This window comes from Mesoplodon densirostris, chromosome 6, assembly GCF_025265405.1.
Source record: "Mesoplodon densirostris isolate mMesDen1 chromosome 6, mMesDen1 primary haplotype, whole genome shotgun sequence".
Lineage (NCBI taxonomy): Eukaryota > Metazoa > Chordata > Mammalia > Artiodactyla > Ziphiidae > Mesoplodon > Mesoplodon densirostris.
Genome location: NC_082666.1, coordinates 105221561 through 105238752, shown reverse-complemented (window position 1 = coordinate 105238752; position 17192 = coordinate 105221561). Strand labels below are relative to the sequence as shown.

At 38.7% G+C, this 17192-nt stretch overlaps 1 protein-coding gene across 1 annotated transcript; it reads left to right on the top strand.

Moving 5' to 3' along the window:
• Window positions 1-6553: 6553 nt before the first annotated feature.
• Window positions 6554-9723, top strand: LOC132491662 (E3 ubiquitin-protein ligase RLIM-like). Its single transcript, XM_060100496.1, has 2 exons — window positions 6554-6797; window positions 8129-9723. The coding sequence occupies exons 1-2, from the start codon at window positions 6554-6556 to the stop codon at window positions 9721-9723; spliced, it is 1839 nt and encodes a 612-aa protein (XP_059956479.1).
• The last annotated feature ends 7469 nt before the right edge of the window (window positions 9724-17192 follow it).

Genomic DNA, 17192 nt, shown 5'->3' with positions numbered 1-17192 from the left:
CTTTCTTGTGCTTCATCTACTGTATTTCTAAGTTCAATTATTGCATTCTCCAGTTCTGTGACTTCTATTTGGAACTTTCTTATATCTTCTGTTTCTTCGTTGAAGTTCTCACTGTTTTCATCCATTTTCCTTCTGAGTTCAGTGAGCATTTTTATGACCATACCTTTGAACTCTTTATCAAGTAAATTACTTATGTTCATTTCATTAAGATTTTTCCCTGAGGTTTTATTTTGTTCTTTTTTTGGAGTATAGTCCTCTCTTTCTTCATTTTGCTTGACTCTCTGTGTTGGTTTCTATGCATTAAGTGAAATAGCCACATCTCCCAGTCTTGAAGAGCTGTGTGACAGATGAACCTTGTCATTTAACCCTGTCTACTCTTGGTTGCCTCTCAAATCTTTGTGATTGTCTAAGCAGTTTATTTTTAATAGACCTGGCACACCATCCCAGCAGTTGAGGGTGTGCCAAGACAAATGAGCAACCCAAAGTGGAGGATCTCAGGCAGTACCTAGATTCAGGTTGATAGGAAGCCAGAAAATTTGGTAACAGCTTTTAAAGAATGCAAATATATTTAGCTTTGTGAGATTGCAAGTGTAAGCCCTGCTGCGCCCCAGGAGCAAGCAATCTGAAGGTGCTCCCCGGGGAGCAGTCACAAGAAAACAGTGCTTCAGATAAGTGTACAAGCTCCATTCTGGGAGATACCAGTGAACTGTAGTAAGGCAGAGTGAGGGTGGAGAGATGGCACCCCCAGCCTACCTTCCCCGAGAGCACATCCGTAGCCTCTAGATGTGTGCTGAACCTGAAGTCTGCTCTTAAGTCATGTCCCTACTAGCAAATAGGCTTTTTTCATGTAAAGACTGGGGCTGTGTCTCAGTCTGATGTGTAGTGGTACATCCTGGGGGTGGTATCCTGCCAAGAATTGTCTCTCCAATTGTTACAGTCCCATGGGACCCAGAAAAGAAATCCCTCCTGGCCTCCAGAACCAGGTGATCAAGGAGCATCCCCTGAGTGGAGGCCACAAAAATGGGATCTCCTGTCTTGGAGATTCTGGGTCTCTGGAGCACATCAAAAGGAAAGTGTGAAGATGATGCTTACTGGCTGAGTGAGGCGGTGGGAAGAGTGCAAAGATGACACCATTTGAATAAAGGGAAAGAGGGAAAAGAAAAAAAGAAAAAGAAGAAAAACATATATATAGCAAGAGAGAGGAAGAGCAGGGAAGAAGGAGCCAGCTGGCTGGAGCACAAAGTTGTCACCTGCAGGAAAGGAAAAAGGGGAAAAAAGATGGCACTTTTCAGTTTTATCAAGGGAGAGAGAGAGCAGGAAGATGGCACCTGCCAGCCTCTGTCCCTGGGGAGTATTCCAGCAGGCCCCTGTTCCTCAGATTAATGCTGTAAAATTGGGAAGTGAGTCTCTTTCACAAAAAGTCAGAGTGCTTTTCAAACAAACAGAATATTATTTATGTATATGCAAGTTTATTTATTTATTACAATAATCTAGGAAGTAAGACTTTACAAATAAACAACTATGCAGAAATATGAACTAACTTGCTTGTGAATAACAGACCTGGAGCATGCCTCAGAGAAAGTGTGTAAAATGGCTCAAAACTAGAGAAAGCATAGAAGCAAACTAACCACTGACACGGCACTAATAGAAAAGCTATCAAAAGTCTAAATCTGGGCTTCCCTGGTGGCGCAGTGGTTGAGAGTCCGCCTGCCGATGCAGGGGACATGGGTTCGTACCCCGGTCTGGGAAGATCCCACATGCCACGGAGCAGCTGGGCCTGTGAGCCATGGCCGCTGAGCCTGCACGTCTGGAGCCTGTGCTCTGCAGTGGGAGAGGCCACAAGAGTGAGAGGTCCACGTACTGCAAAAAAAAAAAAAAAGTCTAAATCTGAGCAAAACCAGGAAGAAAGGAAATCATAAGAGGGATGAGACCTTGCTAAATATTTTATTTCCATAATTAAAGGTAAGAATAAGGAAGAGATGAACCTAATTCCTAGTGTCAAGCCTATGTAAGTGGAAAGGGTGTGATTTCAATTAACAAGAATTTCTTGTTTAGATTCAAAACAAGTATTTGTGTCAAAGAACCAATTCCAGTAGATTCCATGAGACATGCATATTTATATTCATTTTTCTGCATCAATGCTTTTAAGCTTTTAACCCATCCTTCTGGTAGGAAAGAAAAAGACATAAATATATGAAATATCTTATCAAGCTTTAATTATGTTTACTTCTTGATTTAAAATTACTCTTTATTAAGATAAAACGAAGATATTCTAGACTAACTCCAAAGCAGAATTGAAATGGCACATGAAAATGATCAAACATGATTCAAGCATCTCATTTAACTGAGATTTTACTACGTTTGTGTAATGATGTCTAAAATTGTGTTTTCATTAAACATAGCAGAGTAGAGCGAAACAGGGAGAGTCATCCTATAGACCTTGTTTGAATCTAAACATATTATCTATTACTGTAACTTTGAGAAAATCACTTAATTTGCATCAGCCTCAATGCCTTTTTCTCTGAGAATAGTAATACCTATCTTGCATGGGGCTTGAGATCAAATAAGTTAAAACACAAGCAGAGTGTCTAGCAATTACAGTTGCTCAGTAAATAGCTCTTAATATTACCAATGGTCTCTGATGTGGGAAAACTATTACATAATAAAAAGGTCCTTAATCGGGTATCTTTAAAATCAGGCTGAATGCAAAGAACTTCAGACTTTATGTCCTCCCTTTTTTAATTTTTACCCAGAGAATAATGCAATTCAGAAAACAGAGGGAGAGATTAATTTCCACATAAACTGAAAAGTCATCATTATAAGATTTTTTCATCATGTGCTATAGTACATTAAATATAACCATAAAATCTTTGTTACCTCTCTATTGAAAGGTAGAATGTGGTGTCCCACTTCCTGAATATGGGCTGATACAGTGGCTTATTCAATCAACAGAATGCAAGAGCAAAGGTGTTCTTGCACTTGTGAGGTTAAGTCATTGGAAGCCTTACAGATTCCAGCCAAGTCTCTTGAGATGTTTACTTTGGGTGAAGCCACTCACTATGTAAGAGTTCAACTACTTTGAGATATCCAGGTTGCTAAGACTCCAAAACTACACCGAGAAATTTCATGGAGAAAGACAGAGACAGAGAGAAAACCAGCCCCAGATTTTTCAGCCTGTGCAGTCCAACTCAAGCCCCAGATTTGTGAATGAAGATGCCATCTTGGTTGGACATTTCAGCACCAAAAGATGTGACTCAAAGAAAACTTAGCCAGAACCAAGGCCCCAGACATATGACACCAGTCAAGTTGTCTAATCTATCTCCAATCATTCAAGCCACCACAGCTGAGGCCCAGTCATGATGGAGCAGAGATGAGCCACCCCCAGTATTCTTTATCTTTATTCTTAGCTCACAAAGTCCTGACTATAACAGCATGGTTTCTATTGTATCTACCACTGCGTTTTGGAATGGTTTGTTATACTGCAATAGGTATCTGGAATATATGTCTTGATCATTTCTTACAGTTCTAAAGCCACGGAACTCCTTTTACCCATATTCAGGGAGAATGCTATCTCTTGCTTATTTTCAGTCTCCCTTTGAGTCATAGAATCTGTTCAGAAGCTTCCTTGGACAGAGTCAGTAAAAGAAAACTCTTGATTACAAAACTCCATTATTACAACCAGGATAAAAGAACAGCCAAACCTGCTCACACACACCCCATTATTTCACCACATCATAAACAATGGATTGGCCAAATTTTTAAGTGCTTGACTATTTGAAAGTAAGCAGCTTTCCATCTTCAACCTCTTCCCCTCCAACTCAACTTAGAGTGATGCTCTAGTCAAACTCCGGACTTCCTGATGCACCTCCCATCTCTGAAATGAGAAGTGAAGAAAAAACATCTTCAGAAGACTTCTGATATCAAGACAAGGGATAGAACAAAGGCCAAAGCAGCAATATTGCCATCCAGAGGAAAAACTACTGAACCTACACTGCAATACTCAGAAGGAGAGTCAAGACATGAGAGAACTAAGTGTAAAGCACAGCTATATTGGTGGCGTCTATTTAAATAATCAAGGTCAATAAGTAGGTCTCTGGGATGATGATCCCTATACCCTGTTACTTGCACCAGAATTGGGACATAACCAGGAACAAATAGTTCAGGAAGCTAGAGTCATTGACACTGAGAGCCAACTACAGGGAACACCAAACATCCGGGGCTATTAGTTCATGTGCTTCTGTACCTAAATTTGGAAAGACTGTAAGACTTTCTGAATCTTCAGGTAACTTGCATACTATTCTAATCATAAGCAATCATGCTCCCTCTTAAGCTAAACCATACAACTTCAGAATCAGGTGTTACTTCTTATTGGTACCACTGTCCACTAAGCAAAGACAGAAATACAGAAGTAATCCTGACCCTGCCTTTCCCTCATATATTCCCCCTCCCCACTTTTACCTCTTTCCCACATATTACTAGGTTTAATCGTTCTGTGCTGCCTAGAGATCTGTTAAAGTCCTTCATTTTAATCATATTCCTTTGCCCTGATTCAGATCCTTGTCATCACTAGCCTAGGCTGCCCTCTATCTATTTCTGACCCTCCCATCTGAACTGTTGCCCTTCATATTCATCCTCAACACTACTATCAATATTATTTCTAAATTGAAAATTTGACCATCAACTGTCTAAAGACTTCAACATCTTTCCATTGCATTAATGATAAAGTCCAACTTCTAAACATGTCATAAAGGTCTCCATTTTTTGGCCTTGCTCTGCCAATTTAACTAATGTCTTTTTTTAGTAATTAAAATCTACTATCCTTGTTGTTTTAAGAGTGTCAGTAGTTGCTGTTCTCACTTTTTAAAATATTTCCCCCTTTCATTCACTTAGGAAACTCCTATTCATCCTTTAAAAGCCAAATGCAGTGAAACCGATTTTCTCTCTCACTCAAATCACTTTCTCCTCAAAACTGTAATTTTACCTCTGTGTAGCTCAATTGTTTGTTATACTCTAATGACAACAGATTCTTAAATATACTCATCTTTGTATCTTAATATCCGATAATATGACTGACATTTAACAAATGCTAAATATACTTGACACTTGAATTGATTGAATTGAATTAAACTGAATCAATCACTCTCAAGAACACTAATGATTGTTAGGGTTTCCTGCATCAAGAGTACAAATCACGCTGAATTTTCATAATACTGCTAGTTTTGATTGAGGCACAGCAAACAAGTTTACAACAGATTTCCCCTGTGAAAATAATAACTTCAGTTAAAGATAACAAATACACTCAGAAGTCCATAAAGGAGGCAGGGTAGTCTAGGGGATTCTGTTCTCATCCAAAGACTTGCTGAGATTTGATTCAGAGGGGAAAGATTGATTTTTCTCGCTTAAGTTAAACGAGGCATCGAACAAATGTCAAAAGCAGAACATAGACTTATATTCTTCACTGTCACACCAGTAAAGTTACCATTCTTCCATCTCCTTGAGAACAAACAAGAAAGCCTGCTGTGGACCGTGAACAAAACAACAACTGTGAATTTACACAGCTCCTTAAACTTCTAAGCTGTGTACTGAGAGTGAATTAGAGGTCTCCTCCAGATAGCATTGCAAATGAGCGTTATTTTATTTTCACCAAGCCTTTCAGGTGATACATGCGACAAAATCAGCGAAGTCAGTACTCACTGTGGCAGACAAAGTAACTATTATGTATCTGTCCTAAAAGTTCCTGTGATGTTCTGGCTAGTTTTGCTTAAGTACTATTTATAATATTTATGAGAAAGGAGGACAAAAATGAACCTGATGCTTCTGTGGAGAAGGAATTCCCTGGCTGAGCAGAAAAGCCTGCCAAAGTTTTGGTGTTTCTTGTTTGTTTGAAACAAGACTGAAGGACCATATAATGCAAGATGAAGCCATTAACAGTTAAAAGGGAGAGGACACACTAAAGAGACTCAGCCAGGGCCCTGGTAAATTATCAACAATTGTGGGCTTTCTTAGTGAGAGTCTAGGATTTGAGAAATTCATGAGGAGAAAAGGCGGAGGTCCCTGGGCACCTGAAAATGAGAATTGCTGCATTGAACTAGGCCGACTTTGGCATGGCATTTTGAAGAAGGCAGTCATATGGAATGTAACGAATAAATAGAGCATATCAGAGCCTGAAAACCTGAGAATAGGCTCATGTGGGTGAAACGAGGTGAAGCACGGTGCTTGGTACACTATAAACCCTCAGTAACATTGGCTGGTTTTGAATGAAATGAAACCTAACCTGAATCCAGTCCCTACTCGGTAACAGCGGGGAAGATAATGGGTGCCTAGGCAACGTCTAGCAAGTTCTGGGCTAGAGGCGGCTCCCAACTGTTGTGTCACCAGGGGCCACAGAACTGAGTCGGGAAGGGAGAAGGGAGGAATCTGTGCGGAGGGTCATCCGACTGAGTCGGAACCAGACACTCTGGCAGGAAGTAGAAAGCGAAGAAAACGAAACGACCATTGGTGAATTTCAACACCACGTCGTGAATTTCAGATAATTTTCCACTTGTTTATTAAGATGGAAAACTCGGATTCCAACGATGAAGGAGATGGAGTTTCGGCCCAACACATAAGTCAAACGGACCGATTGGTTCGGGAAGAAGATTTCTCCAGGTTCGTAAATAATCTGAGTGAAGAAGATTACGAACTTATGAGAGACAACAATCTTCTAGGCATTCCAGGTGAAAGTACGGAAGAAGAGTTGCTGAGAAGACTTCAGCTAATTAAAGAAAACGCACCACAAGACTCAGATGAAAATACAGGTATATTCTGCTTTTGGAGGGAATAGGATGGGATGAATAAGGAACTTCATAATAGGAAATAGTAACTTCATAATAGTAAATAGTAAATTATACAGAAGTGACTTACATTAATTTGGTAAGTAACTTCTCATAAAAAGAACTGGCATTTACTTGATTTTTGGTGAGCATGTCAAGGTATGTTTGTTTGTTTTCCTGATTCACATTTGGGTTGTTTTAATTGGGAAACAGTGCAAAGTAGCCTATTTGTATTTTTCTTGGTTTTCTACCTCAACTGAAAGTCCCTCCTACTTCCTGAATTATTTTTTCTACATAGACATGTAAAAAAAGCAAACAGAAATATTCTCCACTGGGGACAATTGTGCTCTCTTCAACACCTGGGGACATTTGACAATGGCTAGAGATATTTTTGGTTGTCACAGGGGAGGCATGGGTGTTACTAGCATCTAGTGGGCAGAGGCCAGGGATGCTGCCAAAGATCCCACAATGCACAGGATAGCTCCCCAATACAAAGAATTGTCCAGCACCAAAATGTCAGTAGTGCTAAGGCTGAGAAACCCTGCTCGAAACTCAGGTCTGGTGTCCTCCCTCCCAGTGTGAAGTAGAGGATTTTGCTGTCTAATGAAGAGGATACTATAATCCTTTGGCTCTTGAATATGGTCTTATATGTACCATGCTAGGTTCAGTCTATTCATTTGATCTGACCTTCAATTTAATGTCAATTAAAAATCTTGGTAACATTAAGAAGTATTCAAAATGCAAACACTTTTAAACCTATAAAACTTGTTTATGTTTGGGCAATAACCTTATATTTTAAAACAGCTTATCTATTATCAAAATCACATAACTGAAGAGCCTAGAAGTAGTCATGTTGGAGACTAATGAAAATTAGACAATAATGTAAATTGAACTAAACTACTAGCATTGTACCTTAACTGGTGTTTACCTTGTTTAATTGCATTAGTGTTTTGACAGTGGACTGAAAAAAAAGTCTCTTGACATTCCTCCGACAGTGGTACACAGGGCTGTGTATATGATTAAATACTGAAACATAGACTTCCTCCGGATTCCCTTTTTAAAAAATTCTCTAAGTTTATCTAGGATTAGCTCACTCTTTTTGGATGGAATCGAAACTTTTCTACCTTTACTTATAAATCTACACAGTGCAGTTTATAAAATATTAACTCTATAAATGTGAAATCAGTTTAAAACACCTGAGTATTTAAGTTCTCATTTTTTGTTTGTTTTTGAAACAAAGTTTCAGAGTGCTATTTTATGATGGTTCTAATTTTGGTAGTTCTTTTATGCACCCTCCCCATTTTTTTTGTTAACAGACAGAGGAGACTCTTCAGATGACGTGTCTAGTGGTGACTCTCTAATAGACTGGCTTAACTGTTCTGGACAAACTGAAAATATGACAAGTGGACAAAGAGAAAACCAATCTTGGAGAGAAGAGAGCCAAATTAATCCTAAAAGTGATCAGTTCATATTCAGTTTAGAAATAAATGCTAACCTTGATAATGGGAATCCAAATCCAGAGAATGAATATGTAGCATCAGCAAGACTTCCCAGAAGAGAAAATATGGAAGACAGCCAAAGGCAAGTGGAAAGTCCACAATCTGAATCAATATTTACAAGACCATCTATGTCTGAACAAGATACAACTGAAACATTAATGGAATTCCCACCTACCACAAGTCAGAGAAGAGCAAGAAGTAGGAGCCCAGAGTATCGGAGAACCAGAGCAGGAATTGAAAGTTGGTCGCCTCCACGTTCACTTAGGGAAATTGTACAAAGACTTAATCATAGTATACCCTCTCAGAATTTTGAGCAGCCTCTGCTAAGTGAGAATGCGAGATTTTCTAGAACTGAGCACCAAGAAATACTGAGACAGCAAATGACTGGATTTGAGTTGCAAAATAGCGGTCTTATTGAAACTTCTAGAACAAGGAATGCCGTTCATGGAGAAAATTCTCCAGATACAACCAGCAGTGGTGAATCTTGGGGAATGAGGGAAATATATCCAATCATACCCTTCAGTCTTGAAGTAGGACAAGTTCATTCTGGAGCATATTCTCAGAGAGACAGCAGAGCTAGTAGAACTCAGTTAACATCTGAGACACCAAACAACACTGTCACTTCTGAAAGTGAACGAGGACTGAGGCATATGTATTCACATTCTGATCAGGCAGGTGTGAGAGCTTATGCCAATACCATTAGAAATCCCGTTTGCAGAAATTTAAATACTAGATTAAATGATACAACATCTGTTCCAATTCAGAGCACGTTAAGGCAGACAATGGCAGAATTTAGTAACTCAAATAACCTTATGGACAGTGACAGTAATTTAGAGCATAGTGTCTCACCTCCAAGTCAAAACATGGAATGGCTAGAGTCACCTAATGGTAGTAGTAGTGGTACATTTGGTTCTGATTCAAATGCTAGCTATGATACCCATTCAAGTTCCACACTGAGTTGTCATTCAAGCCCCAATTGTACGTCTAGTTCCAGTTCTAGTCCTATTTCTGGTTCCAGCTCAAGTGATGAAAATTCAGGAATTATATCACTGATGTTTGAAGGCATTGAAGAAACAAACTTATCATCAGAGACCAGCCATGGGGGTATACAAATTAGCCTAATAATATCTGATGAAAGTGACTCTGGGTCCTCCCATAATCTGCAAACTACAGGACTCACCAAAGCACAGATTGACAGCTTGGCTGTAAGATCTTTTGGTGAAAATGATGCACTAAAAGCCTGTAGCATTTGCCTTACAGAGTACACAGAAAACAGCAAGCTTCGCATACTACCTTGCTCCCATGAATATCACATTCACTGCATTGATTGCTGGCTGTCTGAGAACTCTACGTGTCCGATTTGTCGTAGGCAAGTAGTGGATTCCAATGAGAGTGAAAATCCTGATCGATGAATTCTCAGCTATATAAAGTGTTATAGGGCTTCCCTGGTGGCGCAAGGCTTGAGAGTCGGCCTGCTGACGCAGGCGACTGACAATAAAAATTAATTTCACACCATAGCAGTTCACTGAATTTCAGTAAAAACTTAGCATGTGCACTGGGTTGGGATGTTCCTGATTCCATGGGAGAAATGTCTTAATATGATATAATGAATCTAGATAGATCCTAGTAGTAGTATCTCGTCATGTAAATCCCAGACATCTCTTAGCCCTGTTCAATCCTGGTTGTGCATGCAAAGAAACAGAAACCCAACCAAATATCAATAATTAAGAAGCCATTTAAGATTACATTAGAGTCATTCACATAAAGAAGTCATGTTACATTCCTAGAATGCCATAAAAAGCTTTGAAACCCTTCTCTTCCTATCTCTCTCCACAGCAGTTTATCCCACCTCCCTAACACTACCTTAACGTTTCGCCTATTCCCCACTACCAATGTATCAGTCAGTTCTAGCTAAAAACTGATGGCACACTTTAAAAGAGTGATGGAATAGCATTTAATGAAGAGACTAAAGTGTGTAAAGAATGAAGGGAAACCAAGAGATGATGAAGTACCCTGAGGCTAGCAGCTGTGAGAAGCCAGTATTATAACCACTAGGTTTGAAGGGGCATAGAGAGATAGCAGTTCCTGCAACCCAGAATGTCTTCGAGTTATAGGAGAAGCCCACCCAACAAGAGATGTAACCTTAGAAAATGGCATCCACTGCCAACCTAAAGTTTGGAAGGGGGCAGATCATGGAAATAAATACCCTTGCCTTCTTTCCTCCTGACTTCTAATCACTTATCAGTAGTTCATATTAACCAAACCCAACCTGAAGACACAGAGAGACTGGTCCATGAAGCTGATAAAGATCAGCCTCCTGGAATCACGAAGCAGGGTTAAGAAGGATGGCGAGTAGATCCGGTAAGCAAATCAGAGACCATCTACCACAACCAGCAATCCCAACTCTCTTCAAACCCAGCCTGTGTATGCTTTCTTGCCTCTTCCACTTCCGCTTGTTCTCTATTCCACTCTATGACTCAGCTCTTTAACAACCCTCTCTATTTTCCTTTCATTTACTCAGATCTTGTATTTTTAAAAGTGATAAGATGACAAAGCCTTAGAACTTAATTACCTTTCTCTTAAACATGTCACACTTTGATTTGCTGTGATTGTAAACAACTAAGGATAAAGGGCAGTTATAGGTATGTCTTTAATTTTTGCTTCTTCAATATATTCAAGCTTCAATTTCTTTCTATATATGTTTAGTTCATATAATTAATTTTTAAAACAGATTCTGATTTCTTATAAAGGGTTTTATGGTTTATATATGACTCTGAATCCTTGTGTGAATGACCCAAAGTAGCCAATTGCTGCTTGGAGCCTCACAAGCTGCAATATGAAAGCCTTAAAGGTAAAACTTGGCTTCAAGAAACATGTCTACATAGTTCAATTCTAATTGTCCCCAGTAAAACCATCACCCAAAACCCCGAGTATTTGAAATCAAAATTTAGGTCACGCTTCCTTCCAACCTAAACATAGTGAAGGATTTTTCTCCTAATTCAGCCTGAAGGCTATTTTTGGGGGGTTGTATTGGCCAGTCCAGAAAATTTTGCTTAAATTTTTCAATCCTGGTATAGGTGAGAGTACATTGTATTATAACCTAAAGCAATAAGAAATTTTGTGCAATGTGCAACCTATACAAATGTAGACAGTGTTAAGTATACACCTTCTCTAAAAAGTTAAAGTCAGCAACATCACTGACCTTTCTTTTCTCTGTGAATTGCTGGCAGCCACAGTATTTGCACATAACTACAAAATATAAATGGGGAGTGGTGGTGAAGTTTTTGAAAACATCTTTGAGGTAGCGTATTTTTCACACAGAAGATATCTGCATGGCCAGAAATGAAGGCTTGGCTCAAACCTCTGAAATTTACATTAACTTCTGAAAGTTGTTTGAATAGTCTGATTTTTAGGAAGTATTTTTGATATCAGATATACTTCATTTAAAGTGAGTAGAATAATTATAACAGTACTTGGCTTTCATACTATCCTAACAGATTAAAACCTTCCAAAGGATGATAATTGCTTAATTAATGCTTCAGTACATTCACATGCACCTTCTGTGGTCGACAGAATTCTAAGATGATGCCCAATGATCTTTGTAGGAGCCCCTCCCCTTGAGTATGAGACCTGTGAATGTGATGGAATATCATTCCCATTATTAGATTATGATATATAGCACAGTTGATTGGGAGCTTATCCAGAGTGAGCCTGACCTAATCAGGTGAGCACTTAAAAGGCACACAGAGGACTTCTAATCCAGATAAGATGGTTTATACTTCCCTCTCCCTGCTCCCCCTTTATACGCACAACTATATATCCTGGAAATAATATGAGACAACCAAAGGAGATCTCTGAAAGGTCTAGAGAAGGTGAATTGCCTAGGGACCCTCAGAATGGATGAACAGCCTCATGGCAGGGCACCTTATGACCCTCTACCAACAAAAAAATGTGATCCAGGCCCAGCATTTCCTAACTCCCAACTTAGTAACAGGAAGTGGCTCAAAGAGGCTCTTCCTCCATCACACCAAATGGGAATCCCCCAAACACCAGGCGAGCCTTGCAGAACCTGCAAGGACGAACAACTGGAAGCCCTGATGACAATAAGTGACCAGGGAAAGTGCTTTCCTTCCCCACTGGGCCTGAGATCCCCCTTCACCACCCAGACACATCAGTGGCTAAGGGTCCCAGCAAAAGTGCTCCTACCACAAAAGGCTCCCACCTGGACAATGCTCTCCTCAGATGGGCCTGAGACTCCTCTCCCCTCCCCAGAAACATCAGGCAACTTGCTGGTACCGGCAACGGAGATCCCTCCACAGAAAGCTCTCAACCTGGTAAGCACCCTCCACTCCTTACAGTCCAGGGAGACCCTGTCACAAGTGCCTGGCCCAGGAAGGACTCTTCATCACGTGTTCCAGAGATTCCCTTCCCTCACCAGAAGCACCAAGTGCCGTATCCTGGGGAAGCTACTTCAGACCCCATAAGCAGCATGAGAAGGGACCAGAGGTAACCCCACCTGCACAAGAGAAACAGACCATAAGAGTACCACAAAGGGTCAGAAAATTAGGTTATCATGGAACCACCATCCATAAAAGTACAGGAAATGTGTGCCAAACCTATAAAGAGTGAATGCCTGCTAAAAATTAAAAAAAAAAAAACACTTTAAATAGGGACCAAAGTATCCTAACATAATAGCCAAAATGTCCAAAAGACAATAAAATATCACTACTTATACCAAGAACCAGATACATGACAGCTTGAATAAGATGTGACAGATGATGCCAACAGAGATGAATTAGATGTTAGAATTATCTGACAAGGGTTTAAAAATGCTGATTTCAGACCTTTAAGACCTCGAACACAGAACCTAGTCACTCCATGCCAGTATCCCAACCTGTAGAACTGTGAGCTAATAAAGGGATGCTGTTTTAAGCCATTACATTTGTACTAATTTCTTATGCAGCAACAGAAAACTAACACAACTTCTCATCTAGGATCCATCCTGTACCTAGAAAATGATTATAATGAGTCCTAGACAAGTAAATGGCTTAATGTCTTGGTTCTAGGCCCACTATAACATTATATTCTACCATTTTTCCCAAAAATGGAATCCTTAATTCCTGCTACTGAAGCTGCTAGAAGACAGTATCCTTCCTGTTTGAACAACCACCAATATCGTATCGCTCTAACTTTACTTCACATCACCCTATCTCATTCTACCAGTGTATGCTGCTTATACCATAAACCCAATTTAACACTCTGACTTTGAAACTATATAGCCACTTATTTTTCTCTCAAAGCGATTGCTGAGTATTATATTGCTCTTCCAAATCATATTCCTCTCTGTCTGCCCTGACAAATCAGAAATGGAGAAGATTTGTACCTGAATCTTCTGAGCTCAACCTGATACGTTTTTTATGTTACAGTATATCAGTTTAAATACACAGCATCACTGTGGTTGTGAGCATAAATATTTCCATCTTAAGAATTTTCTCTGTATTTTCTTGGTAGTTTTTAAAACATTTGTTTATTTTGGCCTAATTCCAAAAAAAAACCCTTGTCTGAATAACAAATTCTTTTTGAAAGTAGTTATAGCCTGTGGATAAGTTTTTGATAGAAATATCAAGTCTATCATTTTTGGCTAACCATGAAAATAAGTTGTGCTCTCAATATTCCATGAAGAATTAAGTATAAAGATTCTTTTGTTAATGCAAACAAGCCTGAGCATCGAACAACATGAACATCAAAACACTGCATGTACTGGGAAGTTCACAAAGAAATATGACGTTTCTGTTAAGTAATATTACTTGTTATCCATATACAATACTTTGAGATCTTCAGTATCTTCTTTACTACAATTAACCAAACATTTCATGTCTTTTCATTATTTGAGAGGTGAATGTATACTCCCTTCAATGAGAAGTTTCCTGGTATGAGAATTTCGAATGGAAATCTGAACTGCATTTCTTTTCTGTGACTTCATTTAAGATTTGAAAATTCTTTACCATCTTATCTCAGGCTTTTTCACTATGAAATAAGAGGCTCTCCTTTGTGTGATATTCAAAACTCTCCATTTTTAATCATCAAGCCAGCATCTTTAACATCACTTCAAAAATGTGGGGATTTGGAAAAGCATGTTGGGGAAAATCCTTTTTCTCTCATCCACCATTCGTAGAGGACAGACACTAATTATAAGCCAACTCTGGGCTCTGGGTTCTCCATTCTCACATCACTAGTCACAACACAGTTATCTACCACCCCTGGCCTTGTCATCTTCTATTCTGGAAGTGTATTTTTTTTTCTTTAGTATCACTTGTGACTATCTAAAACATTTTTTATTTATCTTGTGCTTGTTTTCTTCCCCATTCCTATCGCAAAATAGAAGCTCCAAAAGATCTTTCTTTTTTTTTTAAATTACTACTACATTTCTAAAAACTAGAACAGTTACTGGCATACACACACACACACACACACACACACACACACACACACTGCTTCAGAATTTTTGGCTACTGTGAGCATCCCAGACTTATTTTTCACCCTTTATTCTCCAAAGAAAACCTATTTTAATACTGTTACCTACCATCCTGGATTTGATGTATTTAAACCTAGATCTCTCTCACTTACTTAATATATTTGTATAGGGTTTCTTGCCTATTAAGTTATAATATCTGCCAACCCTTTTCTAAATCACTATTTCAGGCATTCAACGCTGACCAAGAATGTGCCATGCCCGATGCTGGGTGCTAGGGTTATAGTTACGAAGTACAGCACTTATCATGAAGAAATGTGTTACATTTTAAAGAAGGCAGATGAATAAACATACAGTAACACTCTATGTCAGGGATGACCTGACACAGATTCAGATACAGGATAAAATGGAATGATCTAGGAGGAGAAATCTACACTAATAATTCAAACCTCCTTAAAGTTGGGTTATATCTGAGTTGTATCTTACAGGACTAGTAGCAATTAGCCAATGAAATGAAGTCATTAATTTTATTCTAAGCAAAATAAACACTGCATGCAACAGTAAAGATGCATTGAAAATTTAGGGCTCAGTAAACAGTAAGTATGAATCATCATGCTCTGGGGTAGAAGAGGAAGAGATGTAAGTACATTAGCAAGAAATGAAGAGATGAGGCCAAAGAGGCAACAAGTGGTATTGTGTATCAGGCTGAAGAGTTGAACTAGATCTTCTAAGCAATGCACAGTCAACACGATTTTTCTAATAGGAATAAAATTTTTCAATTTTTAGAATGGTCATACTAGCAGGGTTATGAACAGATTGTCAAAATTTAGATTGTCCCACTTACGGAGTTATGGCTTTAACTGGAAGAAAAAAGTATAAAGTCCTGATATAATGGTGAGACAGTTGAGATATGGATGCATATAGATTCAAGTAGTATTAAAGAAGCACAATAAAATTTGGTGGCTGCTTGGATAATTTAAAGATGTCCTTAAGTTTCTGGTTTAGGTGACTGAGTAGATGGTGAGAAGTTCCACTGATATAAGAAATGCAATATAACTTGTTTGTCATAGAAGAAGAATAGATGACAATTCAGCTGGAATCTCTGAGATTTGAGATGTCAGAGTGATATTTTAGTGGCAATGTTCATCTCGCTATCACGGAATATCAAGTATGCTTCTAAAATTAGGATAAAGATGCCAGACTGAAGTCAAAGAAGTATGAGTATTGCCTGTGAAAGTATGTTCCATGGTAGTAGTGGAGGGAGATGGATGGAATCCTTTGGAACAGGAGCAATTATAAAGTAGACAGACATAAAGAAGATAGCAAAGATAATCAAGACAGAAAAATGAGAGGTGTAAAGATAATCATAAACACAGAGCTCACGGTCTTCATTCGTAAATATGAAGAGAAAACAAAATATCTCTAGATGTTAAGAAGAATGTAAACTACTAGGAAAGCAAGGGTTTTGTAATTTTCACTACAATAGTCATAGCACCCAAAACACTGCCTTGCCCAAAGTAGATGTTCCATAAATATTTGTTGAGATATTTGAGATAGGCATGACGTAAGAGAGAATAAGATAACTATTAAAAATAGAAAAAATAAATCCTGGGAGAAATAGGAATAATTCATGGACTAGGACAGAACCTGAAAGGCTTAGTTTTACCATGCACAGATGGAGACCTGCCACTATTCTAAAAACCTACAAATGTTGAAAGAATAAGTCTTTGGCAGGAACTGTAACAAACATACTGGCCATTATAGATCACTTGGAAACAGTCTTTACATATCTTTTTTAAAGGCTCCTTTTTAAAAGAAAGAATTGGTAAGAGGGCGTTTAAATGCTTTTCTGTCAGGCTTTTTGCTTGGGAGAAAAAGGTGTAGGTGAAGTAACTCTGCCCCAGATAGACTTTCAGTCTACTTCTCCCTCTTGCCATCCTGATTTACTCAGGAGTTCTACTGGGCACATATATACCTCAGAAGCTGAGGCCCTCTCCTTGCATATTATAGTAGAGGGCTTCCCTTTCTTTCAGATTTCACATTATGATAGTTTCTTGAGAGGCAAAGGTAATGGCTACGTATGCTTACATTCACAAACATCTTGAACCAGAGCCTCTTTTCTTTTGTATTTTGAAATCCAATATAAAGGAATTTTAAAATTCAGCAACAGGGAAAGAGTTTCAGAGTATTTGAACTTGAAATAGTATATACCCATAACTTCATTTTTGCAAGAAAATTAGCTTCTTGAAATCTTATGCAATTGCTGCCATGGTCATTGTATTAATTATAAATTGTAATTTTAGAGAACACTTACAAATTAGTTTAAAGGCTAAAAAGGAATTTACTGACTCACAATACACCAAAGTTTGAAAGTGCTGATACTTTCAGACACAGGTAAGTGTGGGGGTC